The 27,105-nt window shown below is 66.2% G+C and overlaps 10 protein-coding genes across 10 annotated transcripts in view; 4 read left to right on the top strand and 6 right to left on the bottom strand.

Annotated features, from left to right (window-relative positions):
* Positions 1-121: 121 nt before the first annotated feature.
* On the bottom strand, positions 122-3,339 carry FA09DRAFT_362791 (hypothetical protein; the record flags this gene model as incomplete). The annotated part of the gene is made up of 12 exons (XM_025745514.1): positions 122-221; positions 318-359; positions 461-516; positions 591-670; positions 746-781; positions 991-1,039; positions 1,126-1,140; positions 1,244-2,362; positions 2,424-2,464; positions 2,536-2,831; positions 2,918-3,024; positions 3,088-3,339. 12 exons carry the CDS (start codon positions 3,337-3,339, stop codon positions 122-124), a joined length of 2,193 nt encoding a protein of 730 aa, XP_025595693.1.
* Positions 3,340-4,280: 941 nt separating this feature from the next.
* On the bottom strand, positions 4,281-5,599 carry FA09DRAFT_341062 (Ribokinase-like protein; the record flags this gene model as incomplete). The annotated part of the gene is made up of 5 exons (XM_025744392.1): positions 4,281-4,300; positions 4,366-4,810; positions 4,887-5,312; positions 5,381-5,428; positions 5,516-5,599. 5 exons carry the CDS (start codon positions 5,597-5,599, stop codon positions 4,281-4,283), a joined length of 1,023 nt encoding a protein of 340 aa, XP_025595692.1.
* A 258-nt stretch (positions 5,600-5,857) lies between these two features.
* Positions 5,858-7,947, top strand: FA09DRAFT_332062 (Aldo/keto reductase). Its single transcript, XM_025743298.1, has 9 exons — positions 5,858-6,247; positions 6,316-6,349; positions 6,407-6,562; positions 6,634-6,688; positions 6,765-6,869; positions 6,964-7,121; positions 7,228-7,497; positions 7,554-7,590; positions 7,668-7,947. Exons 1-9 carry the CDS (start codon positions 6,139-6,141, stop codon positions 7,776-7,778), a joined length of 1,035 nt encoding a protein of 344 aa, XP_025595691.1. The 5' UTR covers positions 5,858-6,138; the 3' UTR covers positions 7,779-7,947.
* FA09DRAFT_332060 (CTP synthase) lies at positions 7,852-10,901 on the bottom strand. Its single transcript, XM_025743297.1, has 6 exons — positions 10,797-10,901; positions 10,474-10,718; positions 10,024-10,353; positions 9,712-9,968; positions 9,114-9,493; positions 7,852-8,844 (listed from the first exon to the last, which is right to left on the bottom strand). The coding sequence occupies exons 1-6, from the start codon at positions 10,852-10,854 to the stop codon at positions 8,030-8,032; spliced, it is 2,085 nt and encodes a 694-aa protein (XP_025595690.1). The 5' UTR covers positions 10,855-10,901; the 3' UTR covers positions 7,852-8,029.
* Positions 10,902-11,478: 577 nt separating this feature from the next.
* Positions 11,479-13,569, bottom strand: FA09DRAFT_138940 (hypothetical protein). The gene has a single exon (XM_025739121.1). The coding sequence runs from the start codon at positions 13,278-13,280 to the stop codon at positions 11,697-11,699; it is 1,584 nt and encodes a 527-aa protein (XP_025595689.1). The 5' UTR covers positions 13,281-13,569; the 3' UTR covers positions 11,479-11,696.
* A 1,083-nt stretch (positions 13,570-14,652) lies between these two features.
* Positions 14,653-15,245, bottom strand: FA09DRAFT_332058 (hypothetical protein). Its single transcript, XM_025743296.1, has one exon. It carries the CDS (start codon positions 15,190-15,192, stop codon positions 14,911-14,913), a length of 282 nt encoding a protein of 93 aa, XP_025595688.1. The 5' UTR covers positions 15,193-15,245; the 3' UTR covers positions 14,653-14,910.
* Positions 15,246-15,400: 155 nt separating this feature from the next.
* On the top strand, positions 15,401-20,724 carry FA09DRAFT_332057 (P-loop containing nucleoside triphosphate hydrolase protein). Its single transcript, XM_025743295.1, has 8 exons — positions 15,401-15,714; positions 15,768-17,570; positions 17,625-18,008; positions 18,058-19,005; positions 19,056-19,849; positions 19,901-20,057; positions 20,115-20,245; positions 20,316-20,724. The coding sequence occupies exons 1-8, from the start codon at positions 15,436-15,438 to the stop codon at positions 20,413-20,415; spliced, it is 4,596 nt and encodes a 1,531-aa protein (XP_025595687.1). The 5' UTR covers positions 15,401-15,435; the 3' UTR covers positions 20,416-20,724.
* FA09DRAFT_332056 (hypothetical protein) lies at positions 20,695-23,357 on the bottom strand. The gene is made up of 2 exons (XM_025743294.1): positions 22,608-23,357; positions 20,695-22,336 (listed from the first exon to the last, which is right to left on the bottom strand). The coding sequence occupies exons 1-2, from the start codon at positions 23,259-23,261 to the stop codon at positions 20,993-20,995; spliced, it is 1,998 nt and encodes a 665-aa protein (XP_025595686.1). The 5' UTR covers positions 23,262-23,357; the 3' UTR covers positions 20,695-20,992.
* Positions 23,358-23,566: 209 nt separating this feature from the next.
* On the top strand, positions 23,567-26,146 carry FA09DRAFT_362784 (hypothetical protein). The gene is made up of 2 exons (XM_025745513.1): positions 23,567-25,799; positions 25,858-26,146. Exon 1 carries the CDS (start codon positions 23,712-23,714, stop codon positions 25,794-25,796), a length of 2,085 nt encoding a protein of 694 aa, XP_025595685.1. The 5' UTR covers positions 23,567-23,711; the 3' UTR covers positions 25,797-25,799; positions 25,858-26,146.
* Positions 26,147-26,351: 205 nt separating this feature from the next.
* FA09DRAFT_362783 (hypothetical protein) overlaps positions 26,352-27,105 on the top strand; it is a gene marked incomplete at its 5' end in the record, with an annotated part of 1,413 nt that continues 659 nt past the window's right edge. The window contains 2 exons of the mRNA XM_025745512.1: positions 26,352-26,619; positions 26,962-27,078. Of these exons, the coding sequence (XP_025595684.1) occupies positions 26,352-26,619; positions 26,962-27,078 (385 nt within the window). The remainder of the gene's footprint in view (positions 26,620-26,961; positions 27,079-27,105) is intronic.

Genomic DNA, 27,105 nt, shown 5'->3' with positions numbered 1-27,105 from the left:
CAGGCAAACAAATACAGATGTCAAGTGCAGAGTGACGGTGGGGCGACATGGTGAGAAGCAGTAGTAGAGGTAACGAGGGAGGGTCTTGAAGAAATGCGGGCGTCTGTGCTGCCCTGGCGCGCTACGCCGTCGTCGTCGGCGTGCCGCCCGAGGCAGCATGCTCCGCCGCCATCTGGCGCACCTGCTCCAGCGTCATCGTCGGCTCGCCGCGCTCGGCACGCCTGCGGCACAGGAAAGACGTTCGAGAGCATCAGCCAGGTAGGCCCTCAACGTATGCGGAGCCTCCTGTGTGTGAGGGGGGGGGGGGCACGACGCACCACTTGTTGGAGTTCGCCAGCGTCTGCTCGTCAAGCAGTTGCCTGTGTGACGGGCGGGCGCGCCAGCGCAAGTAGTCAGCGACAACGCAGAGCGAACGCCCCCCACACATGCCCTCTCTTCGCGCAGGCAACAAAGAACGCACGGGAAGCGCACAAAGAAGGGAATGTGCATCTCCCACACGCATGGCGAGAAGACGTCCTGCGAGAGTCCGCCGAAGGGGCGTCAGCTCTATGCCACGGAGTCTTGCAATGGCAAGAGCAACGGCCACGCACGCCTTCGTGCAGCTGCGAATAGTCCATCACGGCCAGCCAGACGGCCTCGATGTCGAGTGTGTCTTGATGCTTGATGAGCACTTTGCAGGACCAGACTCGGCAGTCAGCAGAGAGTGGATGAGGGGCACGAACACTGCGCTGCAGGCAGCACTCACAGTCGCGCATGCCCGGGTATGGCATGCCATCGATGACTGGGCGCACGAGAGGCGTCAGTAGATGTGCTGGGCCATCAATGCGGGCAAGGCTATACTCGACTGACGTGGATCGTGCGGCACGCTTTGTTGCAGTTCGCTCGCTGTGCATCACGGTAAGAAGAGAAAGTGTCAGCGTCTCCCATGCTTGTGCCTCCATGACGTCCCCGTGGCCCCACCGGACGGGCGCGACGGCGGCGAAGACGCACGTTTCAACAGAGGCGGCAGGCGATACGCTGGATTCCTGCGGAAGTTGCGCTGTGCGAAATTACGAGCGGGAGATGGTGAGATAAAAAGGCGTGCGTCGAGCAAAGAAGGACGGTGCCAAGCAGGGCAGCACATACCATGTGGTACGCAAGCTGGGAAGCAGCATGAGAGCGCCGTCAGCAGCGAGAGCGGGGACAGCCCGATTGGCGGCGGCGGCGGCAGCAGCGGCGCGCGCCAAGATCAACACACACTCACCTGAGCACTAGCCTCTCCCAATCTCTCCAGCTCCTCCGGCCCCACCGTCCTTCCCGTAGGGGCCACGTACGGCGCCTGTGCCATGCGGTTCCCGTCCTGCATCTCTCCCGCCGCAGCGGACGACGACGACGGCGAAGGCACGTGGCCCGCGAGGCGTCGGCGCTTCTCGGCGGCGCGGCGCACGACGGCGTTGATGCGCTCAATCTCGTCGGCCATCTCGCCATTGCCCACCGCCGACATTGCGCGCGACGTCACTTCCGCCACGGCCTCAATGAGGGAAGCCGACGCCGAGGCGTTTGAGCCGTGCCTGGAGTGCACGGCACTGCCACCCGCTGCAAAGCGGCCCGGAGAAGCCGAGGGGTGAGAAGGTGGAGCCATTTGCTGCTGCAGCGCCGCGGCGCTGCCGGACGCCATGGAGATGGGCGAGGCGACGTGTGGGGGCAGAGCAGCGCGCATGCCCGGCGAAGGCGCAGCCATGGACGCGCCAAAGCTCGACAGGGCATCTGCGCCAAAGAGACTGGCCAGCAGCGCGTCGGACTCGCTGGCGCCCGGCGTCATGCCCGTGCGGAAGAACTCTGCGCTGGGCGCAGACGAGGAGGGAGGCGTCATGCCCCAGAGGCTTGGTCCACTGGCGCCGCTGAAGCCCAGTCCTTGGCCGTCGCCGAACACGAGGTTGACGTGGCTGAGGGGCGTGGGATACGCTGGAGTTGGTGGTGCAGCGGCTAGCGGCTGAGGCATGCTGGCCGGTGCCGCGGCAGCGGCACTGACGCCGAGCGGTGAAGGCTCGGCTTGCGCGGCGCTGTGCGGCATGCGCAGCCGACTCGCCTCTGCCGTCGTCGGGCTGTTTGTCGCCGGCGTAGAGGCTGCAGCGCTGCCTTCGCGCGCCTTGGCACTGCCTTCACGCTCCTTCTCCTTGCTGCTCGTCGTCGGTGCCTGAGCTGCAGTGGTGGCCGAGCGCTTCGCCTGTTGTGCAGCCAGCGCATCGCCACTGGCTTTGCGCTTCGCACTGCCCGGCGTCGACGTGCTGCCTGCGGCTGCGGCTCTCTTGCTTGGCAGAGACTCGGGCAGACCTTCGGGCGGCAGTGACGCCTCAAGACGGATCTTGCGCAGCTCCTCGCACTGTGTGTGTCCTAGATGTCAGCGGCATGAGACTTGCGCCGAGCGCGACCACGAGACGCACCTCGGTAGCGCCGGGCCAATTCTGCCACTGTTCCGTCATGGCTAGTCGCACGCCATGGTTCAGCATCTTCTCTCCAGACATCCTGAGAAAGGAGAGCGAGGGGGCAACTCACTCTTCTCGCTGCGATTCATGATGAGCGCCTCCAGTTCATCTCTCGACATGCCGTTCTTCTGCAGTGGTCCGCCAATCATGCCCTCGCCAATGAAGGCCGCCAGGTTGCCCACGACCTCGCGCAGCTGGTTGTTCTCCGCCAGCAGGCCGCGCAGCGCCCAGCGCAGGCGGTCGACCTGCGTGTCGTGGTCGCTGGAGAGCAGCTCGACGCGCCCCTCGAGCGCGCGGATGTACTGCTGCTTGCGCTGCCGGAACTCGCGCTGCGCAATGCGGTTCTGCGCCTTGCGCTGCTCGGCGCTGCCAAAAGATGGATGGTGCCCAGGCCCACCGTATGAGCACAGCGCTCGCAGCACAGCCAGCTGTGACAGCACACTGCGACTCACGTGTCGGCTGCGGCGCCGCTGCTCGCCTTCTTCTTGCCTGCTGCGCCCTTGCCCTTGCTGCCGCCCTTGCCCTGCTTGGCCGCCGCGGGCGAGTCTGCTCTGCTGTCCTGTGTCTCCGTTCAGTGCTGCTGCGATGCGAGGTGTCGCTTGCCTCTCGTGGCGGCACTCACATCATCGCTGTCCTCCTCGTCCTCCTCTGCCTCGCCCTCTGCCGCCGCCGCCGTGCCCATGCCGCTGCTCTCCTTGAGGCCGCGCAGCCAGTCGCCGCCTCCGCCGCTGCGTGCCGGCGCACCGGGCGGCGCGCCGGGCATGGCGGGCTGCGGGCCCATGTTGAGCACCGTGTGGAAGCCGCTGGAGATGGCCGTGGCCGAGGCGCCGGTGTGCTTGTCGAACGGCGACGGCCGCGCTCGCGCCGGCGCCATGGCTGCGCAAACCGCCTCGCCGGGCGCGGCAAGGGGGAGAGAGAGAGACGTTGTCGAGACTGAGGCTTGGAGGTGGGGGAAGCTGCCGGTGAGACAGCGCGAGAGAGGTGGAGCGTGGAAGAGTGGAGCGCAGCAAGATGGAGAGCGGAGAGAGAAGCACAGCCCGATGAGAAGAGACGCGCGCGCGCCAGTTGCAGGCGGCGCGCGGCAAACGCGGCTGCGGGGCACCGCCGAGCCGGCGGCTCGCGCGTCAAGCTCGCTTCTTAGCGCTTCTCGCGCCTGCCAGATGATGAGCTCCTCGCGCGCTCCGGCACTCCGGCTTGCTTGGCCTCATCAAGCGGCACACCGGCACCCGCAGTCATCAGTGATTTCAAGCGAAGCGACAGAGAGAGGGTAAGAGCGCAAGGCAGCGAGAGCAGCAGGGAGACAAACGCACCACAAAGGACAACTTCAGCACCTAGCATTCCCGCGTGGTGCCGCAACGCAGTACTGGACTAGGCGATAGCCTGCTTAACTTCGCAGATCGGACGGGATGCGTGCTTTTCAGGGTCCTGTGGCCGAAGATGCAAGCTGAAAGGTGTGCTTACGCTGCATGCTCGCGGAGCGTTCTTGCGAGGCCGTTGAGCACACGGCAAGGGCACGAGGGCATGCGGCATCGCGCACCCTGTCCTGCTGTCTGCGCTCCTCCCTTGCCTTCGCACACACTGCACGTGGACTGGAGAAGGCTGCGGCATGGCGAGGTGAGGTCTGGGAGGTTGGGTTTGGTAGTCTGTTGAAATACTGATACAGATGCAGGAGCGTGTGTGTGGGTGTGGGAGAGAGTGGGAGTGGTGCGAAAGAAAGACAAGGGGGAGAGAGGGGACGCCGATGAGAGCGTTGTGCAAGTGGAGTGTGCGCGAACGACAAGAGGGATCAGAGAGCGAGCGAAGCAAGGTCGGGCTTTAGATGATCTGCTCCTTGGCTGTTGGTGGCGCAGCGCGTCAGCGGAGACGCCTGGCATTGAAGCGAGTCGCTGCGACGACTCACGGAACTTGAGGCAGGGTCCGACCTGGCCAATGCACATGCCGCCCAGCTTCTGGCCCACCTTGACGGCCTCCTCGATGCTCTTGCCGAGAATCAGCGCGCCCACGACGCCGCCGGCAAAGGCATCGCCGGCGCCGTTGGTGTCCACGATGTCCTCGCTCGCAATCTTGGCCGTCTCGATCTCGCGCGTGCGGCCGCCCTCGACGACAATCGTCGGCTCGGAGCCGTGCGTGATGATGACGGTGCGCGCGCCCTGCAGCTCGCTGGGCGAGGCAGCGAGCTTCTCGGCAATGGCCTTGAGGTCCGAGGTGCCGTACGAGTGCGCCTCGGCGTACGCCACCGCCTCCGACTCGTTGCCGATCACCAGCGACGCGTAAGGCAGGATGGAGTCGAGCTGCTGCGAGAAGAACTGAGGGATGAAGGGCGCAGAGAGGTTCAGGGAGAACGGCTGTGAGGGGGGCCAGCCACGTATTGTCAGCAAGTGGCAATGCGGCGCTTTGAGAGTGAGGGGGGCGCGCACGCACCACGCCGTTTGCCTTGGCCTGCTTGGCAATGATGAGGCCGCTCTCGGCGCCGTGGGTGACGAAGAAGCCGCCCATGTAGAAGAACTTGGCCTCGGCGATGAGCTTCTTGACCTCGGGCGTCTCGAGGTGCGCCTTGCTGAAGCTCTCGGCGGCGCCGAGGCGCGTCACGAGGCTGCGGTCGTGGCCGGAGATGATGGCGGCGCAGGAGCCCGTCGGCAGCGCCTTGTTGACCTGGTAGGCCGAACGCAGGCCTTCCTTGTCGTTGGCGGCGCGCAGCTGCTGGGCCAGATCGTCGTCGCCCACGCAGCCGAGGTAGGCCGTCGAGTTCTCGGGCAGCACATACTGCGCACAGCGCGCAGTGTTCTGAGCGGCGCCGCCGGCGACGTACACGACGTCGTACTTCTCCACGATGTGCTCGTAGATGCTCTGTGCCGCCGCGCCAGCTGTTCAGCACCACACTCCAGCGCAATCAACGCGCAACGGATGATGCTCACCTGGTGCGACTCCTCGGCAAGGATGGCGTCGTTGGACTTGAGGTTGTACTGCTCGCCGTGCCCACTGTCAGCCTCTCATGCGTGTGGCAGCCGCGCCTCGCACCGCCCCCCGCAGCAGCAACCACACCGACCCACCTTCTTGAGCACCTCCTCGCCGTCGCGGATCTGCATGTCGAGCAGCGGGTTGCCGAACGCAACGAGGTCGAACTGGCCGGGCATGATGATGAGAGTGGTTGGGGGTGTGAGAAACGGGTGAAGGTGTGGTGGAGAAGAGAGCGGGAGAGGCGCCAGCAGGGCCTGGGAGGCGGGACCAAGCGCAACTCTTCCTCCCGCACGAGAAGCCGAGGTTCGCGCACGGCCGTCGATGCGCACGTTGCCTTTGTCACGTGCGGAGCCAGGCGTGGGAACAGCCTCGTTGCGCAGCCTGCTCTCCAAGGCCCTCACTTTCAGCCTCTCGAGCTGCCTCGCGCCCCGCATGCCGCCTCTGGCGCTGCCTGTTGCAACCCGAGTGGCTGCGCGACGCTCGCCGTCGCCGCTGCCCGGCGCTGAGCTCGCGCGTGTGAGATCAGCGTGCTGACGCGGGCAAAGCGCCGTCACCAGCCGGCGGCCAGCTCGGCATTCGCGGCGGGAGGTGGAGGCGGCCGGCGGCGAGCGGCGCCGTCAAGTTGCCGCTGGTCATGCTCTGGCGCTGCCGCTGCTTCGCGCATCCCCGCTGCCCTTGCCCTCCAACCACATCCCACCACAGCAAGCAAACAAGCATGAGCAGCACAAACATCAACGTCGTCTTTGGCTGCATGACCTTCGGCGCCGCAGGCAAGGAGCAGGCGCGCGTGCACGATGTGCAGACGTGCCAGGCCATTCTCGACGGTGCGTGGGCCGTGCGAGTAGGCACATGCCAGGCGGGCAAAGCTGACGTCTCACCACGCCTGTGCCAGTGTTCAAGAAGCACGGCCACCGCGAATTAGACTCGTGAGTCGCCTCCTCTCCTCGTCTCCTCCACTCCCAGCTGACAGCCCTGGCGCACAGCGCACGCATGTACGGCGCCGGCACCTCCGAAGTCTTCCTCTCCCAGATGGGCGTCGCGAAGCAGGGCTTCCAGGTGGCGACGAAGAACTTTCCAAACGCGCGGTTCAAGGGCATGGTGCCGTTTGAGAAGGAGTACGACCACGGCACGGAGGGCATGTGCGTTGTTCTGGCGCTGCCTATCTAGCTGCAAGATGCTGAGCGAGACGACGACCCCATGCTTGTTACAGTCATCGCTGCCTGCACGACTCGCTCGAGGCACTCAAGATGGACGCCGTCGACCTGGTGCGTTCCCCCTCTCGAGCCTGCGTGGGCAGCGCAAACGAGAGAGCTGATCGCCACGCCACGCGCACGCAACCAGTACTACCTGCACGCCCCCGACCGCGAGACGCCCTTCGAAGAGACACTCGCTGCCATCGATGCCGAGTATCGCGCGGGCAAGTTTAAGCGCTTCGGCATCTCCAACGTGCGTTGCTCCCCCCCTCCCCCCTTTTTCCCCCTTTCCCCTCCCCTTCTTCGCGCCCTCGCTGATGTTCCGCGCTCGAAACCCGGGGACGCAGTACACGGCCGACGAGGTGCGCGAGATCTGCAGGCTGTGCGACGAGCATGCGTGGGTCAAGCCGAGCGTGTATCAGGGCCTGTACAACTGCCTCGCTCGCACGGCCGAAGCTCCGCTGTTCCCCGTGCTGCGTGAGCACGGCATCAGCTTCTACGGCTAGTGCGTCTTCCCTCCCCCCCCCCCCCCCCCCCCCCCCCCCCCCCCCCCCCCCCCCCACACCTTCCCACCCGTCCTGGCCACACATACTGAATGGCTTGGCTGGCAGTAACCCGCTGCTCGGCGGTCTGGCGTCGGGCAAGTATGAGCGCGAGAGCGCCGGCTCCGAGCAGCAGGCCAGCATCGAGAAGGGCTCGCGCTTCGACAAGAATGCGCGCCAGGGCCAAATGTACCGCGCGCGCTACTTCAAGGAGGCCTACTTTGACGCCATCGATCTGCTCAAGCGCGCCGCAGAGACGCACGGCCTCACGCTGCCCGAGACGGTGCTGCGCTGGGTGCAGCATCACTCCATCTTGAAGCCCGACTTTGGCGACGCTACGTGAGCTCCCCCCCCCACCCCTGTTCGTTCCAAGCTGACGTCTCTGACGCGCACAGCATCATCGGCGCCTCGTCGCTCAACCACATCGAGCAAGTGCGTGTTCCTCCCCTCCTCTTTTCGCTCTTGGGCCCCCTCGTCTGACTTCCTCTCTCGCCTGTCCGCCACCGCAGAATCTGCTCGACTTTGAAAAAGGCCCGCTGCCCGCCGAGCTGGTGCAGAGCATCGACGAGGCATGGGCCATCGTCGAGCAGAGCGACGCCAAGCCCAAGTACCACTTCTAGGCGCCGCCCCCCCCCCCCCCCTTTGTTCAGCGCCACTCGCAGATGCATCGATGGACGAGCCCCAGGACGTAATGTGCGAGCGAATAGAGATTGCGATGGCGGCAAGGCCAGAGAGGCGGCTGATGTAAAGTACAGGACGGGCTTCGGGAGTGACGATTGATCGAGCAGAGCAGAGAATATGTATGGTGGGGATGGGGGGAGGAGGGAGAGAGACGGGGCAAGGAGGGGCAGGGGGCAAGAGAGGCGTAGGATTAGTTGGCCTTGGTGGAGACGCCGTTCGGGCCAGGCGCCTTCGGGCTGCGGCCGCGCACGGGCGTGGCAACGCCGGGCGGCGTCTGTGCGCTCTTCTCCTCCTGCGGCAGCGCCGTCTGGCCCTGCTGCTCCTGCAGGCGCTGCGCCTCGCTCTCCAGCAGCATGCGCGCCTTTGGGTGTGGCGGCCGGAAGTTCTTCTGCCGCGCCATCTGCTCCTGCAGCGCCTCTTGCGACACGGCCGCGGCGACGAAGCCGAGGAACGGCGGACTGGGGTTCAGCGGCCGGCTGGCAAACTCGGGGTGCGCCTGCATGCCGACAAAGTACGGGTGCTCGACGAGCTCGGCGATCTGCATGCGCTCGCCCGACTCGGAGCGCCCCACGAAGCGCAGCGTGTCGCGCGAGCCCTCGCCCTCTGCGCGCGCCTGAGGCAGGATGGAGGAGAAGGCGTCGGAGCCCAGCGAGGGGCTCGTGGGCAGACTGCGCGGGCCCGAACGGCCCGTCTGGTTCTGCGGCGTCACGGGCCGAGCGTGGCCTCCGCTTGGCGGAGTGGCACCCGCAGAGCGCGAAGGATCGCCGCGCTCGATGCGCTCAATGTACTCCGGGTTGATCTCGTAGCGGTGGCGGTGGCGCTCCCACACCACCGGCTCGCCGCCGTACAGCTTGCGGATGCGGCTCCACTTCTCACTGCCTTCGCTGAACAGCGACGGCCGCAAGCCGAGGCGCATCGTGCCGCCAAGGTGCGTCTTGCTGATCTCGGGCATGTAGATGACGACGGGCGAGGCACACTCGGCGTCGAGCTCGGACGAGCCGGCATCTGCGAGTGGGCGTGTCGTGCATCAGCGGAGTGCTCGGCGAAAACAAGGGAGAATGTGCGACCTGCTCGTCGCTCGCTACGCCACAGATGCAGACGCGCGAGCTTGCTCGATGCAGTCATCTGCTCTGGCACTCTGGATATGCATGGGCAGCAAAAGACGGGCGCTCGCTCGAGGCAAGGGCCTGCTGCCCAGCCTATGATGAGAAGTGCAGCGCTCGCGCGCGGGGGAATCCTAGACAGCAACGCCATCGCATCCTCCAGCCACTCACCCTTGATGCCGCAGACATTGCGTGCGTACTCGATGACGGCGACCTGGAAGCCGAGGCAGATGCCGAGGAACGGCACGCGTTTTGACCGTGCCCACGCCGCGGCGCTGATCATGCCCTCGGTGCCGCGGCTGCCAAAGCCGCCGGGAATGAGGATGCCCGTGGCCGAGCAGACCGAGTGCCACGCCTCGTGGTAGCGCACCGGGTTGTCCGCCTCCATGCCCGCCTCAAGATCGCCCGCCTCGACCCACTTGAGCACCAGCTTGCGGTTCACGCGCATCGCAGAGTGCTCGAGCGACTTGACGACGGACATGTAGCTGTCCTGCAGCGACGTGTACTTGCCCACGAGCACGATCTCCACCTTGTCGAACAGCCGGTCGTGACTGTGATCTGCGTGTCAGCTGCGGTCCCTGCAGAGACCGTCATCCTCCACCGACGAGCGTGCGCCATCAGCTACAAGCGTACTGTTTTTAGGCATTGCGCCGGGCGCTCATGCAAGCAGAGGAGGCCCGAGCAGATCCTCCTGACGTGCAAATAGAAACGGTTCTCATCCCCGGCGCGCCGCTCGTCTTCTCTGCAGGGCTCCTCCCGACGCACTCACCCGACAGTCAGCTCGCGCCACTGCGTCTTGAGCTCAAGGCCGCGCTGGATGCTCGGCTGCGGAATGCCGTGCTCGACGTCGAGCTTGAGACGGCGCTGGAAGAAGTGCACCATGCCCTGCTGCTCGAGCAGCAGCGGCACGTGGTACGTCGAGCCGACGTCGTGCACGGCCATGACCTGCTCCGGGCCGACGTGGCAGAACATGGAGAGCTTGTTGATGACGCTGCGGTCCAGTGGCGTGGCGCAGCGGGCAGCAATCTGGCGTTGCGGTCAGAGCGATGCATCGAGCGTCGCTGCAGCATGCGTGACTCACCATGTCCGGCACAAGACCGAGGCCGCGCAGGTCGCGGATGGCCGCCTGCGTCGGCTTCGTCTTCTGCTCGCCGCCAACGACGGGCACGAGAGAGACGTGGATGAGGGCAAAGTTCTCCTGTCCGACGCGGAACTGAAACTGGCGCATGGCCTCGACGAAGGGCGCGCTCTCAATGTCGCCCACCGTGCCGCCGAGCTCGACGATGCACACGTCGGGCTCGGAGCCCGTCTCGTCGACGGGCTGCACGGCCACACGCTCGATCCAGTCCTGGATCGCAGACGTGAGGTGCGGCACAATCTGCACCGTCTTGCCGAGGTAGTCGCCGCGGCGCTGGAGGGAGAAAGTCAGCACGGCAGAGAGAAGATGCCGCAGCATGGCTGTTGCCGCAACGGCATGCCGGCGCGGCCTGCACTCTGCCACTGCCGCACATCCCTCGCGCCGCCCACTCACCTCCTTCTCGATGACCTCGCGGTAGATCTTGCCGGTGGTGATGTTGTTGTCGCGCGCGAGGGTGACGTCGAGGTAGCGCTCGTAGTTGCCGAGGTCGAGGTCGGCCTCGCCGCCGTCGTTGAGCACGTACACCTCGCCGTGCTCCGTCGGCGCCATGGTGCCGGCGTCGATGTTCATGTAGGGGTCGATCTTGATGGCGGTGACCTTGAGGCCGAGCATCTTGAGCAGCAGGCCCGTCGACGAAGCTGGGCGAGAGGCCGAGTGCCAGTGCGGCAGAGCAGCGTCAGCGGCGAGACAGCATCACTGCAGCACGGCAGGCGCACCAATGACGCCCTTGCCGATGCCGGAGATGACGCCGCCTGAGACGATGATGTACTTCATCGTGGCGCCGGCTGGTGGAGGGGGGTCTGCGGTGGGGTGTGAGGGTGAAGAAGAGGCAGGCGAGGCAGCAGCAGCCAAGCCACGCCAGCATCACACCCGCGCAGTCGCGCACGGCAAAAAATCCGCGGCGCCGCCCCTGGGCCGCCAGCAGCCGAGGCGCGCGCGTGTGAGCCGCACCTCTCTACGCGTCGCGTGCTCCGCTGCGATGCTGCTGGTGTCATGCGCCGCCACTGCTGCCGGTATCCAGAGGGCCGCCGTCGTCGAGCGCTGCCCTTTGCCTTCGCCTTCGGAGGGTGCGCGGCCAGCCGCCAGCTTCCCGTCTGCGCCCGCACTTCAAGGCAGCCAACTCTGCCGTTCAGCGGAGGCTCATTCGGCGCGTCTCTCACCCGCGCTGCGTCTTCGCACCGGTGAGCCAGCTCCTGCAACTGACACCACAGTCCATCCCGGCCGTCAAGGCGTGACCTCTCGCGGCTGAACAGACGGTGACAGACGAGCAACCTCAGCTGTATCCTTGTACCGCTCTGGCCCTCCCGTCTGTCGATGCTTCGGCACTCTTCACCAGCCGCAGCGCTGCAGCCTCGCCTGCCCTCCGCCGCTTCAGCCTCGCCTCAGCTCACACCCGTCGGAGAGCGGAGGGGGTTAAGGATGGTAATAGCAAGATGCCGGGTGATGATGAGTGATGACGAGTGATGATGGATGATGGTAAGAATGAGGGGAGGGGGGGGAGGAGGAGGAGTATCTACGTATTATCGATAACCTTGTGTCTCATCTCAGCGAAGAAGGGGCAATGACCGCCTCTTCGCTCGCTTCGCTTTCCAGCGCCTCGTTCGGCGCGTGAACATCTAGTTGTGTCTCGCAGCTAGCTGACGCAGCATCGCCTCTCCCTCCTTCGAGCGCGGCGGGCTCGCACTCAGGAGCGCCGGCTTCTTCTGCTCCTCGAAGCGCACGCGCGTGGCCGGCGGCGCGGCCGAGAAGCGTCGTCCGTCCGCCTGTGCCGAGATGGGCGCCGTCGAAGGCGCGCGTCGCCAGGAAGTCGCCGAGTCTGCTTCACTGAGACCGAGACCACTGCTGCCGTTGGCACGAGGCACAGCAGCCATCATCGTAGCGCGACGCGCCGGACGAGGCAGGGCAGTCGACTCGCCGACGCAGCGCTGTGCGGCACGCAGATCCTGCGAGGTGGCCAGGTGCGCTTGGGCGCTCTGCACTTGGAGCTGCGTCGAGGGCGTCGCTTGAAGTGCCGCTTCGGCCCACAGCGCCCACAGACGACGTGCTTCTTCAGCGGCAGCTGCCTGTTCGCGTTGCATGCGCGTGCGTCCGGGTGCGAGATCGGGACGCGGCGACGTGAGCAGCGACGGCGTGGGTGCGGGAAAGACGTGTGGCGGAGGTAGAGGTGACCAGCCCGCCGCACGGGGTGTGGGCGGAGTGATGTACACTGCCACGCTGCCTTCGCCGCCCGGACGACCTGCAGAGACCCAGAGCGGCACGGCACGGCCGTCGGGGCAGGAGACGACGCGCGCAGAGGCGGGTAGTGGCGTGCGGGAGCAGGGACGCGGCGTGCCGAGTGGCATCGGTGCCGGACGGACGATGGCGGCACGTCCTGCGATCTGCGAGAGGGAGGGAAGACGACGTGCCGGTTGGCCGGCCGACGAGGCGACGCGGTGGGCCGCGAGGCCGAGCGGACGAGGAAACGCACGAGCGGGGCGCGAGAGCTCCGGTGCTTCGGGCGTGCTGATGGATGCGGAGCGCAGCGTGCGAAGCATGCGTGCCGAGGCAGCTCGACGACCTGCGCTGCGCTCGTTGGGCGAGAGCGGCGGAGGAGACGCCGAGCCTTCATCGTCGCCATCCCACACCTGCTCAATCTCAATCGTGGAGACTGACTCCTCGAGCGATGAAGAGCGGCGCGGCAGCACGGGCGTGAGGAGGGCGTCGCAGAGATCGAGGTAGGCCAGCTGCAGCACGCCGGTCGAGGAGCGCGAGCGGGAAGGTGCGCCAGCGCTCTGCGCCACAGCCGGCAGCGGACTGGAGGTGCCATCGTTGGCCGAGGGCGAGAAGCTGCTCTTGTTGAGCTCGACGGACGACGGCGAGCAGCCTTCGAGCTTGAGCATCTGCGCCAACGAGCTGGCAGCAGCGGCGGCGCTGGTGGCGCGCGGCGTCGTCTCGGCGACGACGGCGACGTGGATCTCGGCGTCCGTGTCATCGCTGCCCTCGCTCTCCTCGCCTGCCGAGTCGGACGAGACGGCCCATGCGCCCAGGTCGGCCGTGGCCGTCTCGCCGTCGCTGCCCGTGTCGGACGAGGCGGACGTGTCATCGCTGTCGCTGCTCGACGCGTCGTCGTCGATGAACTGCAGCGGCAGGGCGGGCGCCGGCTGCAGTGCGGCGGCCTTGGCGGTGTCGAGCGGCATGGGCAGGAGCGTGCGCGTGAACATCGTGAGAGAGTGGCGGCGAGGTAAGAAGATACGGGAGAGGAGGAGGATAAGTGTGGATGAGAAAGGACGAGGCAGAAAAGGTGGGACCGGCCCGAGAGAAAGAGAAAGGAGGAGTAAGATGGGAATGAAGGGGACGAACGGGAACGAGAGAGGGGAAGAGGGAAGGGGTGAGGACAGCAGACGCAGGCTGTGCTGGTCAGAAAGGAAGCGCGACGCGGCGGCCCCGGCCTACTTGAGGCGCTGCACGCGACGTGGAGTGTCGCTCGCTGTCGCTGCTGCCGCTGCGAGGTGGCTGACCTGCAGGCTGCGGTGCGGCGGGTGGCCGGCGGTGCCTGCTTTCTCGCCTTGCCTGATGCGACGTCTGGCCTGCCTTGTTCGAGCGCTGTGGCTGCTCGAGAGGCCAGTCGAGGCGAGCGAGGAGCGGCGAGGTGCCCGAGGGCTGCGCGTTAGACGTTGGCGAACGAGATGCTCCTCCCGTGCCGTGGTGATGCAGCACACGCGTGGACCGCCGGGTGACGCGGGGTGCCTGCAGCTGCGAGATGCTCGCCGCGAAGACTGCTCAGCCGCCCGAGATGCTGTTCACGCTAGCGCGGGCTGAGGGCGCGTTGCTGTCCTGCACGGCGTCGCGGCAGATGCGCAGTGTCGGCGAGGTGACCACGGGGGACGCGCTGGGTCTTCTCGACGACGACGGCGAGGCGAGATGGACGACGCAGCGGCGGGCCGACAACCTTCGAGTTGCTGCTTCGAGCGGCTTGCACGAGGTCGTGTGCCTGCGTCTCGCGGGGACGAGATGCTCGCGTGACGTGACGCTCGCTGCGACGCCTTGAACTTGGAGGCCCGCTCGACGGGGGAGCTCGATGCTGAGATGCGTCGACGTCGGACGTGAGCTGAGCTGGAGGTGCTGTGCGCTGACGTGCGCGTTTGCAGTCGAAATGGATGTGGGGAGCTCGCGTGAGCAAGCTCGGAGGAGAGGTGGAGAGAGAGGGCGAGAGGGCGAGACCAGCTCGTATGCTTTTCTCGTTGATGGGTGCTGCGGCGTTGGCAACGACGATGTGGAGTGTGTGCGTGGTTTGTGAGACCGGCTCGACGGTCTGAAGAAGAGAGATGTGAGGTGTAGACGAAAGAAGAGAAGAGAGAAGCAGGATGCGCAGCGCAGCAAACGAGGTCAAGAGGTCTTGTGCGTCTTTGTGGGACGAGGTCTGAGGGTAGCGTACAGGATAGGGGGCCGTGCTGCTCGCTGCCGGCCGGCCGGCACGCACCCTCATTTGCTCGCGCAGGCCTGCATGGTGCTGTGCCGCAGCGCGGCAGCGGTACAGCCCACAGCCTCGATCCAAAGCAGCGGCACGCACACACGACACGCTACGCCTCCTGTCCCCTGGGGGCACTTGTCCTCGGTCGGGCGATACGAAAGGCGAGGCTACGGCTGCGGTCAGGCACCCAAGGGGCGTTCCTTGCGCCCTCCTCGCCCTAGGGCCGGCTCCTGTATCCGGCTGCTACTCGAGCCGGATTGGGCGCTCAATACACTTCGCTTGCGCCAGCGATAGCAGCGGCGAGGCAGGTTAATAGAAGCGCCAAACGGGAAAACGTAGTCGACGAGCTGCGCCGTCCCCTGAGGGCGGCTTAGTTTCACTCAGCTGCGCCCTGAGCACTTTCGCTCCTGGGACAGGGGCCAGGAGGGCTCAGCAGGCAGGAGAGCCGACAAGCTCGAGCCGTGTCTAGCCTTTCGCACCGAGCCGGGCCGCCTCTCTCCAGCCTTCAGGCCTCGGCTGAGCTCTCGTTGTGGGGAAGAGAGATGACTCGAGAGAGAGGAGGCGAGAGGAGTTGCCAAGTACGTGGCTGACCTCAGCCGCTTCAGCACACTAGGCCTGCACCTGGTGCCGGTGTGGGGCCGACACAAGAAGGCACGGCACATGACTGTTCCTGGTGCGTCGGACACCGACGGACGCAGGATGGAGGGCTGAAGATAGCAGCAGAGATGGAGGAGGGATGGCGGGGCTGGCCTCGAGCAAGGCGGCTGGCGGGGGCCGCGCGCGCGACTCCGGCGCGCGGCTCCCTCCACTTCGCGGGCACTGCACCTCGCACCGCCGCTGGAAGATCCGCCTTGCCGCACGCGCCGCTCTGCCTTCCCTCTCCCTCTCCACCCCTATCCGCACGCATGGCCAAGAAGAAAAAGGCGGCGCTCAAGCCGAACCCGGCGCGTGGGTTCGCCACCACCTCGGTGCCCAGCAAGCGGCCCGAGCCGGCGCCTGAGCCGGAGCCTGCACCTGCAGCAGCAGCCGCCGAGGCGCCAACGCAGGATGCCAATGCGCCGCACACTGCGCGGCCTGGCGCCGCAGAGGAGTGGGACCCGGCTAGCGCGGAGGAGATGGCGCTGCAGAGCATTGTAGAGCGCGTATGGGAGCGCGCTGAGAAGGAGACGAGCCGGAACTGGAAGGTGAGTCGGCGCTTGTCAGGCGTGCTCTTGCAGCAGCTGAGGCGAAACGACAGGTCATCGAGTTCGACCGGCGGCTCGCGTCCTCGCTGCCCTCGTTCGCGATGGAAATCCCACTGCGGGATCGCATCTTGGCGCTGGCGCCGCAGCCAAGCTCCTCAGCAACGCCCGACGTCTCGTTCGCCTCGCTCTACCCCGCGCTCGGACCGTCCTCCCTGCCGATGGCGCTGCTCGCACGCGCTCTGACCGCGCACGCTCTGCTCTTGCGGCTCGGCTTCAACGCAGCACAAGCTGATGAGGCGCTACGGGTCGCTGGCGTCGACGTCGAGGAGGCAGCGGCGTATCTCTACGCCACGTTGCCCGACGACGAAGCCGACGCTTCACGGGCACGCTGCAACCGCGGCGAGCGGGACGAGACGGCCGAGGACACGACACTGCCGCCACAGCACCCAGGCTACACATTCGAGCGCACAGTGCCCACGCGAGCCGCTGCACCAGCGCCTCGCGTGCCAGCGGCAGCTGCTGCGTTGCTCGAACTCTCGCCAGGCGAACTGGCAGTGCGGCGCGAGGCATTGCGCGTTAAGCTGCGCGAGATCACTGCGCTGGTGACCGAGCTGAGCAGCGCGTGGGAAGGCGTCGAGCCGCTTGAGGATCCCAATGGCTCCTGGGGCCGCGCTCGCGCCGGCATCGTGCGCATCGACCGCACGTCCGCACAGCTGGCCAAGGCCAAGGTGGCCGCCAACGAGAGCGAGGCGCAGCCGGCGCTGCGTGCCGAAGTGGCAGACGCAGAGAAGAGGCTCGTCGCGATCAAGGCCGAGGTAGAGAGCGTGCGGGAGCAAGCAGGGAGAGGCAAGTGGTTCGACAAGAAGGCTGGCGAAGAGGCTTTCCGCGCAGAAGTGGCGCGCGTCGAACTGCTGGAGAAGGAGAAGGAGGAGAAGCGGAAGCTGGAGAAGGCGGACCTGGAGGATGGGAGCGTCGACGAAGAGAGCTCCACGCCCGCCGCTTCGGCAGCCTCAACCGCTGCGCCGGAAGAAGCCACGCCGCAGAGCACTGCACCACCATCAGCTGCGCCCTCAGGCGCACCCTCAGAAGCAGGCGATGCCGCATCAGACGACGACGCACCGATGTTCGGCGACATGCTCGATGAGGCGCCAACCGAGCAAACGGACGAAGCGACAGGAGAGCTCATCACCGTCTATCCGCTGCCTGCTGCGGCACTGCGAGGCGGAGGAGGAGGCAAGATGCCGCGCGCGCTGCTCGGCGAGGCATTGAGGCGCATCGACCCGGCTTCTTCGGCGCGCTTTGAGCAGCTCGGTGGGCGCAGCGTCTGTCGATCCCGCTTGCATCTGCGTTGGACCCCGCCAGGCGCGCAAAAGGCAGTGCTGGACGTCTTCACTCTCACGACACTCGCTGCCGGCTCGCCAAGCGCTGCAGACGAGCTGCTGGCCGTGCTGGCGCTCAGCTGCATCGAGCGCGAGCGACACGTTGAGCGCGGTCTCGGCAAGGGCTGGCGCGAGTGGTGGGATGAGCTGGAGGTCGCTCGTGCTTCTGAGCGCGATGCGCGTCGGCGCACACATGTTGCGCGCATCGGCGAGCTCGTGGCTCCCCGACTGGAGGAGGAGCGCAAGAAGGACGAGGAGAAGGCACGCCTCAAGCGCGAGAAGGCTGCTGCTGCTGCGAGCAGTGGCGGCCTGGTCAGTCACGCCGACGTAGATGGCAGCGGCGCTGTTACGCCTGCGGAAGAGCAGCGAGACGTCCAAGCGCCGGCTCCCGGGAGGGTGTACAGCGAGGAAGAGGCGGAAGCTGTGCGCGCGATGTGGCAGCGGAGGACGAGTGAGCAGCGGTATGCTGCCATGCTGGTGAGTCGCGCCGCGACGCTCTGAATGGCTCGACGCTGACCCGCTGTATGCTAGCCTGGGCGACAAGGCTTGCCAATCGCCAACTTCAAGGAGCACATCCTCGAGATCATGGCCAACAACCAGATCTTTGTGCTGTCCGGCGAGACGGGCTGCGGCAAGTCGACGCAGGTGCCAGCGTACATCGTCGAGTCGTGTCTCTCTCAAGGCCTGCCCTGCCGCGTCTACGTGACGGAGCCGCGCCGCATCAGCGCCATCTCGCTCGCCGAGCGTGTCTCGCAAGAGCTGGGGGAGGCGCCGGGTGTCGTTGGCTCCGACTCGTCGCTTGTTGGAAGCGGCGTGCGATTGGAGAGCAAGATCGGAAAGAACGCTCGCCTCGTATACGCCACGACCGGTATCGTGCTGCGCATGCTCGAAGGCGGGCGGCTCGAGGGCATTACTGTGCGTAGTTTTGGCCCTTCACATCCGCACGTAGCTCACACCTCTGCAGCACATCATTCTCGACGAGGTGCACGAGCGCTCCATCGAGTCGGACTTCCTGCTCATCATCCTCAAGAGTCTCATGGAGGTGCGCAAGGATCTCAAGGTCATTCTCATGTCTGCCACGCTCGACGCCGAGCGCATCAGCGCCTACTTCGGCGGCTGTCCTACCGTCTCTGTGCCCGGCCGCACCTTCCCGGTCGACGTGCGCTACCTCGAGGATGCGGTGGAGCTGTGCGATTACATCGTCGAGGACGGCTCGCCGTATGCGCGCCGCCCCAAGCGCTGGAACTCGAGAAAGGCAGACGCGCCCGGCAATCGCGCCAAGCTGGCGTCGACGGAGGAGGACGATGCGCCAGACCCGGACGACGATGAAGACGATGAGCGAGATGGACCTGCGTCGAGCGGCCTCGGCAAGGAGGCTGTCAAGCGCTACCAGCCCAAGACGATCTCGACGCTCGACCGGCTCGACGAGAACGTGATCCAGCACGAGCTGATCGTCTCCCTCATCGAGCGCGTCTGTCTGCAAGACGCCGAGCTGCAGGCTTACTCTGCAGCCATCCTTGTCTTCCTGCCGGGTATCGCCGACATTCGCAAGCTCAACGACATCCTGCAGGCGCACCGCGTCTTCGGCTCGCAGGCATTCCGCATCTTCCCGCTGCACTCGACGATCTCGAGTGAGGACCAGGGCAGTGTGTTTGCGCTGCCACCAAAGGGCGTGCGCAAGATCGTCATCGCAACGAACATTGCCGAGACGGGAATCACGATCCCCGATATCACCTGCGTCATCGACAGCGGCAAGCACCGTGAGATGCGCTTCGACGAGAAGCGACAGCTCAGCCGGCTGGTCGAGTGCTTCGTCGCGAAGAGCAATGCCAAGCAGCGACGAGGACGTGCAGGCCGTGTGCAGAAGGGCCTCTGCTTCCATCTGTTCACCAAGGTCCGCCACGACTCCTACGTGAGTGCCAGTGCCAGTAGCGCCCTCATCCTGCGCTGACACCCTCACAGTTCGCCGACCACCCGCTGCCAGAGATCCTGCGTCTCTCGCTGCAGGACCTCGCGCTCAAGCTCAAGGTCATGAAGGTGCGCATCGGCACGAGCATCGAGGATGCCCTGACCAAGGCGATGGATCCGCCTTCGTCCGTCAACATCCAGCGCGCCATCTCTGCGCTCGTCGAGGTCAAGGCGCTGACGACGAGCGAGGAGATCACACCGCTCGGCCGGCATCTGTCGCGTCTGCCGCTCGACGTGCACATGGGCAAGTTCCTGCTCACTGCGGCGCTGATGAAGGCCCTCGACCCAGCGCTCACCATCGCCGCGACACTCAACTCCAAGTCGCCCTTCATCACGCCGTTCGGCCGCGAGCAAGAGGCCGACCGTGCCAAGGCCAGCTTTGCAGCGGGCAACAGCGACTTTGTGACGTGTGCGCGAGCCTTCGAGGCGTGGCGACGCTCCATCGACAACAACTTCGCCCGGCAATTCTGCAGCAAGAACTTCTTGAGCCCGCAGAACCTGCAGCAGATCGAGGAGCTGCGGCAGCAGTACCTCGGCTACCTCATCGACTCGGGCTTCGTGCAGGTCGACGCGCAGACGAAGCAGGATCTCGCGCGCGCTCGCTTCCGCAGTGGACGGTCTCGCGCGCCGCTGCAGCTGCCCGCCGAGCTCAGCATCAACGCCAACTCGCTGGCCGTGCTCAACGCTGCGCTCTGCACTGGTCTCTACCCGAAGCTGCTGGCCATTGAGCCTCGCTCATTTCAGCTGCGCACGATTGGCAACAACGCCCCGGCCAGCATCCACCCGAGGTGAGTGCGCTGCACGCCGACCCTTGACCCTCGCTCACACTTGCTTGCCAGCTCGGTCAACTTCCGCATGCGCTTTGCCGACCTGCCGCGCGGCTTCAACCACCTCGTCTACTTCACGATCATGCAGTCGCGCAAGCTATATGCGTGGGAGACGGGCGCTGTCGATGACCGGGCTCTCATTCTCATGTGTGGCGATGCGGACTTCAAGGTGTGTCCTCCCGCTCGTGCAGCTGATGGCTCGCTCACCTGAAGCCTCTCCCGAAAGATCACATCGTCGAGCCTCTACATCGATCGGCAGCGCATTCGCTTCGTCGTGTCCGACGCCAAGTCGCTGCTGGCGCTGCGTGTGCTGCGCGAGCAGCTGAGTCGTCTGATCAACGCCAGCTTCCGCAGTCCGTGCGTAGCCCTTTCCCGCACGGCCATGCCGTCTTGCTGTCCTGCTCACGCCTACTTTCTTCTCACGCAGCGGCAAGGCATGGAGCGAGGAACAGGCGGCCTTCTTCGACCTCGCCGCCGAAGCGCTCGGCCGCGGCGCCAACGACCGCGATCGCGTGCTGCAGGGTTGAGATGCCTCGTCGCTGGACGACGAGCTCGCGATGGCTCTCCTGCGTGTCTCCACCATCGACGCTGGCCGCTCTGCCCAGCCATCATGCGACGCTTGCGGACTTGGCCGCCACACTGCGCACACGCCCCTCACTTAATCACACTTTTCATGGCCGGGCTTCGTCGGCTCGCCGCATTGGCCCGCCTCTGTATGAAGTCACGCGGCCCGAGCGCTCGCATGGGAATGTCGGGCTCGCACGACGGGTCATGAGAAGAAAGCGAAAGCAGCGCAGCTGGCGAGGATGTGCAGGGACAATGCATTCGCAAGCGGGAACAATGAAGCGAGCAGACGAGGCGAGACGTGACTATGTAGAAAGCGAGGCGCGGCGAGAGAGGTGAGCGGCAGAGCAGAGCAAATGGACAGGGCACGAAGGAGGAGGAAGGCGAGAGCGCCGTGCTGGCGAGAAAGAAGCGGAGCGGGATGTGAGCAGCGGGAAGGCACTAGCGAGGCGGGAAGGGCAGGAGAGCAAAGCGGGAAGATGGCGTGGGTATCTAGATGAAGACGAGGTCCGATGGAGCGCTGATTTGGCCGCAGAGAAGCTACGCGAGCAGCATAGGCTGCTGGCTCTCCTCGTAGAACAGCGCCTGCTCGCTGTGCCGGCGCAGCTCGCCAAGCTCGTTCATCTGCGAGTCGTCGATGTCCATCGCGCTGCTTGACGCGAGCTCTTCGGGCGTGGCAGACGGCACGAAGCCCTTCCACTGCTCGATGACGTGCTCGAGCGACGTCGGGCATGCGGCCCAGCTCTCGAGACCGGCGGCAAAGGAGAAGGACGTGTCCGGGCCGATGTCGACGTGAACGGGGACATGGATCTCTTGCGGTGCTTGCGCCTTGGGGTCGGCGTCGGCGGGAAGCAGATCGGCGAAAGCCTCAGGCCCGAAGCTGGCGAAGAATGCAGACGCGTCCGTGGTGCTCTCTGGCCAGGCGAGGATGGTCTGGCTGATGGTGGCGGGAGAGACTGGCGTGCTCGCTGACTGCGCGAAGGACGGCTGGCGCGGCGTGGTGAGGTCCATGCCGCCTGGGCTCCAGCCGGCGGCTTGAAGCTCGGCAGAGAGGCCGCTGGCGAGGTCGAGCTGCTCGGGACTGAGTACCAGCGCGCCATTGAGCGAAGCATCCAGCTCGAGGTCGTCCCAGTCGAGCAGCTGCTGTCCATACGCATCGAGCAGCAGCATGTCGCCCGGCAGCGGCGTGCAGCTGGGCTCTGGCGGCGGCGAACCGTCCGACGAGGCCTGCGACGACTGCGGCGCGGCGTAGGCCGTGTCCATCATGCTGAGGCTCTGCGAGATGTGCTCGTCGTGCTGCCGCATGCACTGCTGCTGAGAGAGGCCGCCGCCGTGCAGCGAGCCCTGCGACTGCGAGCCGGCGAGCCAGACGGGCTGCAGCTCGACCTCGGACATGTGCGCCGCGGCGCCGGTGAGCGACATGCCCGGCGGCTTGTAGCTCATCGGCGCCCAGCTCTCCATGCTCGTGACGGTGGTGCCCGACGAGCCCGAGCCGCCGCGGGCCTTGGCCGAGCGCGGCACGCTGTCCCAGCTCGTGTGGCTGCTCCCGAGGCTGGAGCTGCTGCTGCGGCTCGCCAGCGAGCTCGCCGACGAGCCGCTGCCGGTGCGCTGTGTGCTGCCGTCGGCCATGCGGCGGCGCTTGTCGGCGTCGTGGCCGAAGGTGGATGGTAGCCGTGGGGCATCGTCGCGCTCGTCGTCGAGCGCCATGCTCTTGCGTTTGCCCGACGCGCGCCCCTGAGCAGCTGCGCCTGCAGCGTCGGCGTCGCGCGAAAATGCGTCGGCCGCAGGAGACGACGCCGACGGCTCGGCGGCGGTGGACTTGGCGCTGCCGGAGACGTAGCGTGCCTCGCCATCCTTTGTCTTGCGGTTGCGCCGGTTCTGGAACTGTGTGCGCAGAGATAGGGGCGTCAGCGAGGCAGTCGCGAGCACAAAGGAAGAGACGCGTGGCAGCGTCTCGCTGGCAGCCAGGCACGCACGCGCGCCCGCCGTTTCGCGCGCGCCCCGCCGCCGCCCGTTCCCTTGTCCTCGATCGCGCCGCCACGCGACGCGGCCACGCAAGCGCCAGCCCGCCCTTGTCCTCGCCCAAGGCTACGCCAGAATGGCAGCCTCGCAGCCCCCAATGCAGCCCCACAGTGCATCTGAACGCCGAACTCACCCAGATTGTGACCTGCCGCGGCTCCAGCCCCGTCGCCGCCGCGAGGCGCTGCTTCTCCGCAATCGTGATGGCCTGAGCGTGTTCGAAGGCCTTCTCGAGGATGGCGACGGCGGCGCTGCGATGAGAGCGAGCGTCCTCAGGCTGCTGTGGGCCGCCGTACTCGCTCTCGTCGCCGAATGGCGAGGCGGCGGCTGCAGCCTCAGCGTCCGATCTGAAGCGCGCGACGGCGTCATCGACGACTCGGAGAAGCGTCTGCCGATTTGAACAGAGGGAACGTGACAGCGATTGAAGCAGAGCCTGCTCGACCTGGGCCAGGTATTGGGCCGACGGGAGCGACGTCTCGTGCAGGGCTGTTGCGCGCCCCCGTTGAACTGCCGAAAGGCTCTCGTCACACGCGACGGAGAAGCGCGCGACGAGAGACGAGCGCACGTCTGCACGTAGTGGCCGCTCGGACAGATCCGTCTCGAGCGATGCGATGGCCTCGTCTCGGAGAAGCGTCAGAGAGCGCTGAAAGCTCTGCGAGGCTGGCTGGCTTCTGGGCCCGAGGGGAGTATCGCGTTCAGAGCACTGCCCGAGCGAGCGCCCAACCGTGTGGTGTACGAGCGTCGAGAGTCTGTGTATCTCTGCGAGGATATCGAGGCGAGCAGAAGTCATGATTGGGACTGGGCGGCTTGAGGGTGATGTGGTCAAGGCAGGGTACCGACTCGAGGGCGAAAAGCAGGAGAGAGGAGGGGGGCGAGGGAGAAGAAGGAAGGACAAAGACAGCGCTCGCGGCGGCGCGCGTACGCATGTCGTCGACTACTCAAGGCCAGCCGGTCGCCGCGAGCCGCGCACCCGCGCCGCGCAGCAGATGCAGCAGCAGCAGCCGCGCGCCCCGGCCGCGCCGCGGCCTCGCGGCTCGGGCGCGCGGCGGCGCGTGCTGTGCGTGCCTGATCCTATTACCTGGCCTTTGCGGCGCACGATCCCTTGTCCTCGCTTCGCCTCGTCCTTTCTTCACCACTACCACCACCATCATCCCTGACACCACCACCTTTTCTTGACAACGAGTCCTCGCCTTATCCTGCGCTCATTCCGCCTCGCACTACTTTCCGAACCGCCGTCATCATGCTCAGCGTTCATGACCTGCGAGTGTCCCTGCAGGAGATCGAGCCGGCACTCCTTCAGTCCTGTATCGAGCCAGGAGATGCTCTGCAGCGAGGGGTCGACCGCTGGGCCGCGGTCTCGGCAAGCTTTAACCAGCTGCGTGCAAGCGGTGCGCTCGACGATTCTACCATCGAGCTAGCTCATCGGGTCGCACAGCGAACAACGATCATGTCGGAGAGCCTCTGTCGCATCGAGCGAGGCCTTGCGGGAGTTCTGCTCGACTTCCGCAATGGCTGTGCTGAGATCCTGGAGAAAGACAATGAGGAGCTCGGCGCACGCGCTGGCAGGGCTTCGCTGCAAGATCGTCGCATGCCGTCTCGCCTCGCCAACTCGCCAGCCGTCACGCCGCAGTCCGTGCCTACGCCAGCCGCGTCCACCACTGCACCCACCGCCGCCACCGCCGCCGAGCTACAGCTCAACGCCGTCGTGCTGCGCCGCTGGTTCCGCGAGAATCTCTCCTCGCCGTTCCCGACCAAGGCCGACAAGACGGCGCTCGTCACCGAGACCAACGCGCTCGCCACGGGTAGCGATGCTGGGCCGAGCAGCGCCGTCGCCATCCCGAGCGTCGGCTCTGCCGCGGCGAGCAACAAGACGATCACGTACGAGCAAGTCGTGCTGTGGTTCATCAACGCTCGTCGCCGCTCCGGCTGGACCGACTTCTTCCGCAAGTTCGCATGGTCGGACAAGGCGCGCATGTCGGCGCTGGTGGATGCGCTCTCGGTCTCGGCGTCGGACCGCGCCGTCGTCGAGGATGCGACGCCTGCGCTCCGTCCGCTTCTCACGCTGAGTAAGGAGGGCAGAGCGCGGAAGAAGGCCGACATCGAGGCGGATCTGGTGGCGTGCAAGGCGGGCTTTGCGAAGCTCATCGACTGGGTGCACCAGACGGCGCGCGAGAAGGTCGGCGACTGGCTCGACGTCGTGCTTGCCGAAGCGGCGGCTGAGCGTCAAGCCAAGGGCCTCAGAGACCCGAGCAAGCCTCTCGCTCCGGTGAGCCAGCCGGCCAAGCGCGAGGAGACGCCGCCGGCTGCTGCGCTCGTCACCACGGCCAACGCCACGCGCGCCATCGCCGGCCGCAAGACGCGCAGGCTGCCCAAGAAGACGACGCCGCGCACGCCCTCGCCGCCCGTCGACCCCAAGGCCAGCATCGGTGCATCACCTACTACCACGTCGCTCGACGGCCAGACCAAGCTCGCCTTCACTCTCCCTGGCGCGGCGCAATTCTCGCTCCGCGTGCCGCCGCCCACAACCTCGCTGGCTGGCCGTCGCGACTCGACGGGCAGCCGCACCGTCTCGGGCTCGAGCACCAACAGCGTCGGCCCCTCGGTGCCCCCGCTCATCGGCGGCGCACAGGACCTCAGCATTGGTTCCTCGCCGTCGGACGCTTCGATGAGCTCGCCGCCTAGGCCGCTGAGCATGCCGACGTTCCAGCACATGATCCTGCACGACTCGCCGCTGCGTCGTCAGCAGCTCGCGCAGCAGAAGCAGCAGCGCGAGATGCTCGCCGTGTACAAGAACGAGTCGCACCCGAGCTGCTCGCCGGGCAGCGATGCTAGCAGCGGCGTGAGCATCTCCGAGCTGTCCACCTTCCCGTCGACGGGCAGTCAAGATCACTCGATGCAGTCCTCGCAGTCGAGCCACACGCTTCGTCCCGTCGACTCCTCGCCCGACTACAACGCCTTCATCTGCGCAAGCACTACGCCCTCGCCGTTTCCGGACAAGCCCACACCTGCATCGACGAGCGCGCGCGCCTCGCCGGACGACTCTGGCTTCTTCGAGAACGAAGCGGGCGTGTGGGACCCGTTCCCGCTCTCTCAGCACCTCGCCATCGACTCTCACCGCGCGCACGGTGCATTCGGCAGTCTGGTACTGCACGATGCACCGTCGCAGGAGTCGATCATCTGGCGCACGCCCGAGCACTCGCAGCTCGAGCATGCAGAGGAGACGCGGAAGACGATGCGCCGCTCGCCGGTCGACGAGGCACTGACACTGCTGGCGGCGCCGAGCTTGTCGCGCAACGCAAGCCAGAACAGCCACATGAGCTCGTAGCTGGTGCGTTCCGCTTCGCCATCCTCGTCGTGCTCCGTTGTCCTGACACCGCCTCTCGCAGTTCCTCCGCGCCTTCCTCTTCTCCTTTGGTTCCGCAGCACATCCTCTCCTCACCCATCCATCATCACCCTACCGCGCCGTATACCCACTTACTCACCGCTTTCGCTGCTCTCCCGCCCCAGCCCTGCACATAGCTCCCGTCATCTCGCTGCGCCACCGTCCCGACTCAGTCTCGCCCCGCCTCGTCCCGCTACCGCTCCGTGGCCCTGCTCCCGCTCTGTGCTACCGCTCCGTGATCCCGCATCTGTTCCGACTCTACTCCGGCGCTAATCTGACCCGCTCTCGTCTTCGCTCGCTCGTGTGATCGAGTGTGATGCGGGATGGCTGCGCTCGTCGTCGTCGTCGTCGTGCAGCAAGGCAGGCGAGTCGCGTCTGACATGCAGTTGGCCCGCGGCGCCTAGGGGCGCGGCAACTTTTTGGCGTGCAGCACAAGAGAAGGCGACGCGCCTCTGGCTCCTTCCTCCCACACCCCATCACTCTTACTCCACTTTCGCCATGTCCGCTCTCAACGACCCCGCGCCCACCCTAGCGACCCTTCGCTCCGCGCTCGCCACTCTCACGTCCACGCTCGATCCCCTCCTCGCCTCCCCGCTCTCTGCGCTCGCACAGCAGCTGGAGAGCGGCAGCTCACAGACGCAGGCGAAGCACGCCGAGCGCGTGCAGACTAAGAGTGGCGAGGCAAGCCGGGCGGAGCTGGATGGACGACTGGACGCTGCGAGGCTGAACGTCAGCGTGGCTTATGTGCTGCTGGATCTCGTGTGGAGTGAGCACAAGGGATGTGATGGCGGCCGAGAGGCGGGAGAACAGAGAAGGGCGAGAACGCCGAGGAGAGGCTCGAGCAGACCCTGCCCATGCCGCTCTGCAAGCCCTTATGCGTGCTCTTGGCGGCTATCGGTGGTCCGCTCCGGCTCCGGTGGGCAGCGAGAGCAAGAGGGGCAAGGGAGGCGAGAGGGGGGGAGGGGGGGAAGAGCGGCGAGACCCTTGCAGCACCTGTCTCGCATCACGTCTCCAATGGCAAGCAAGTGTGGCGAGCGCGCTGCGTTTTGGACCGTGCTGCTGCGCTTCGCTTGTCGCTAGAGTCCGCCGCTGACTCCACTGTCTGCAGTGTACCTCAAGGTAGAGGGCATCGACCCAGCCACGCATCCCGTCGTGCCCGAGCTCGAGCGCGTCAAGGGCTACTTCGCCAAGATCGCCGCCGCGCAGAAGCTCAACGAGGAGAAGGGTGAGCCCGCCCTCTCCTTCCCCCCCC

Source organism: Tilletiopsis washingtonensis (assembly GCF_003144115.1).
Source record: "Tilletiopsis washingtonensis strain MCA 4186 unplaced genomic scaffold FA09scaffold_22, whole genome shotgun sequence".
Lineage (NCBI taxonomy): Eukaryota > Fungi > Basidiomycota > Exobasidiomycetes > Entylomatales > Tilletiopsis > Tilletiopsis washingtonensis.
Note: the sequence above shows the minus strand (reverse complement) of the source record. Positions and strands in the feature narration are given on the sequence as shown.

Excerpts from the sequence above, each read along its gene's own strand:
- FA09DRAFT_332056 (XM_025743294.1), bottom strand. The coding sequence starts at position 23,261 with ATGACTTCTGCTCGCCTCGATATCCTCGCAGAGATACACAGACTCTCG. Across the intron at positions 22,337-22,607 it reads CGCGGCAGGTCACAATCTGG|TTCCAGAACCGGCGCAACCG; the intron begins GTGAGTTCGGCG and ends CTGCGCACACAG.
- FA09DRAFT_138940 (XM_025739121.1), bottom strand. The coding sequence starts at position 13,280 with ATGTTCACGCGCACGCTCCTGCCCATGCCGCTCGACACCGCCAAGGCC.
- FA09DRAFT_332058 (XM_025743296.1), bottom strand. The coding sequence starts at position 15,192 with ATGTGCCGTGCCTTCTTGTGTCGGCCCCACACCGGCACCAGGTGCAGG.
- FA09DRAFT_362784 (XM_025745513.1), top strand. The coding sequence starts at position 23,712 with ATGCTCAGCGTTCATGACCTGCGAGTGTCCCTGCAGGAGATCGAGCCG.
- FA09DRAFT_332062 (XM_025743298.1), top strand. The coding sequence starts at position 6,139 with ATGAGCAGCACAAACATCAACGTCGTCTTTGGCTGCATGACCTTCGGC. Across the intron at positions 6,248-6,315 it reads GTGCCAGGCCATTCTCGACG|TGTTCAAGAAGCACGGCCAC; the intron begins GTGCGTGGGCCG and ends CGCCTGTGCCAG. Across the intron at positions 7,122-7,227 it reads GGCATCAGCTTCTACGGCTA|TAACCCGCTGCTCGGCGGTC; the intron begins GTGCGTCTTCCC and ends CTTGGCTGGCAG.
- FA09DRAFT_332057 (XM_025743295.1), top strand. The coding sequence starts at position 15,436 with ATGGCCAAGAAGAAAAAGGCGGCGCTCAAGCCGAACCCGGCGCGTGGG. Across the intron at positions 20,058-20,114 it reads GTGGCGATGCGGACTTCAAG|ATCACATCGTCGAGCCTCTA; the intron begins GTGTGTCCTCCC and ends CTCTCCCGAAAG. Across the intron at positions 20,246-20,315 it reads AACGCCAGCTTCCGCAGTCC|CGGCAAGGCATGGAGCGAGG; the intron begins GTGCGTAGCCCT and ends CTTCTCACGCAG.
- FA09DRAFT_332060 (XM_025743297.1), bottom strand. The coding sequence starts at position 10,854 with ATGAAGTACATCATCGTCTCAGGCGGCGTCATCTCCGGCATCGGCAAG. Across the intron at positions 10,354-10,473 it reads GCGAGGTCATCGAGAAGGAG|CGCCGCGGCGACTACCTCGG; the intron begins GTGAGTGGGCGG and ends TTCTCCCTCCAG. Across the intron at positions 9,969-10,023 it reads TCGGTCTTGTGCCGGACATG|ATTGCTGCCCGCTGCGCCAC; the intron begins GTGAGTCACGCA and ends CCGCAACGCCAG.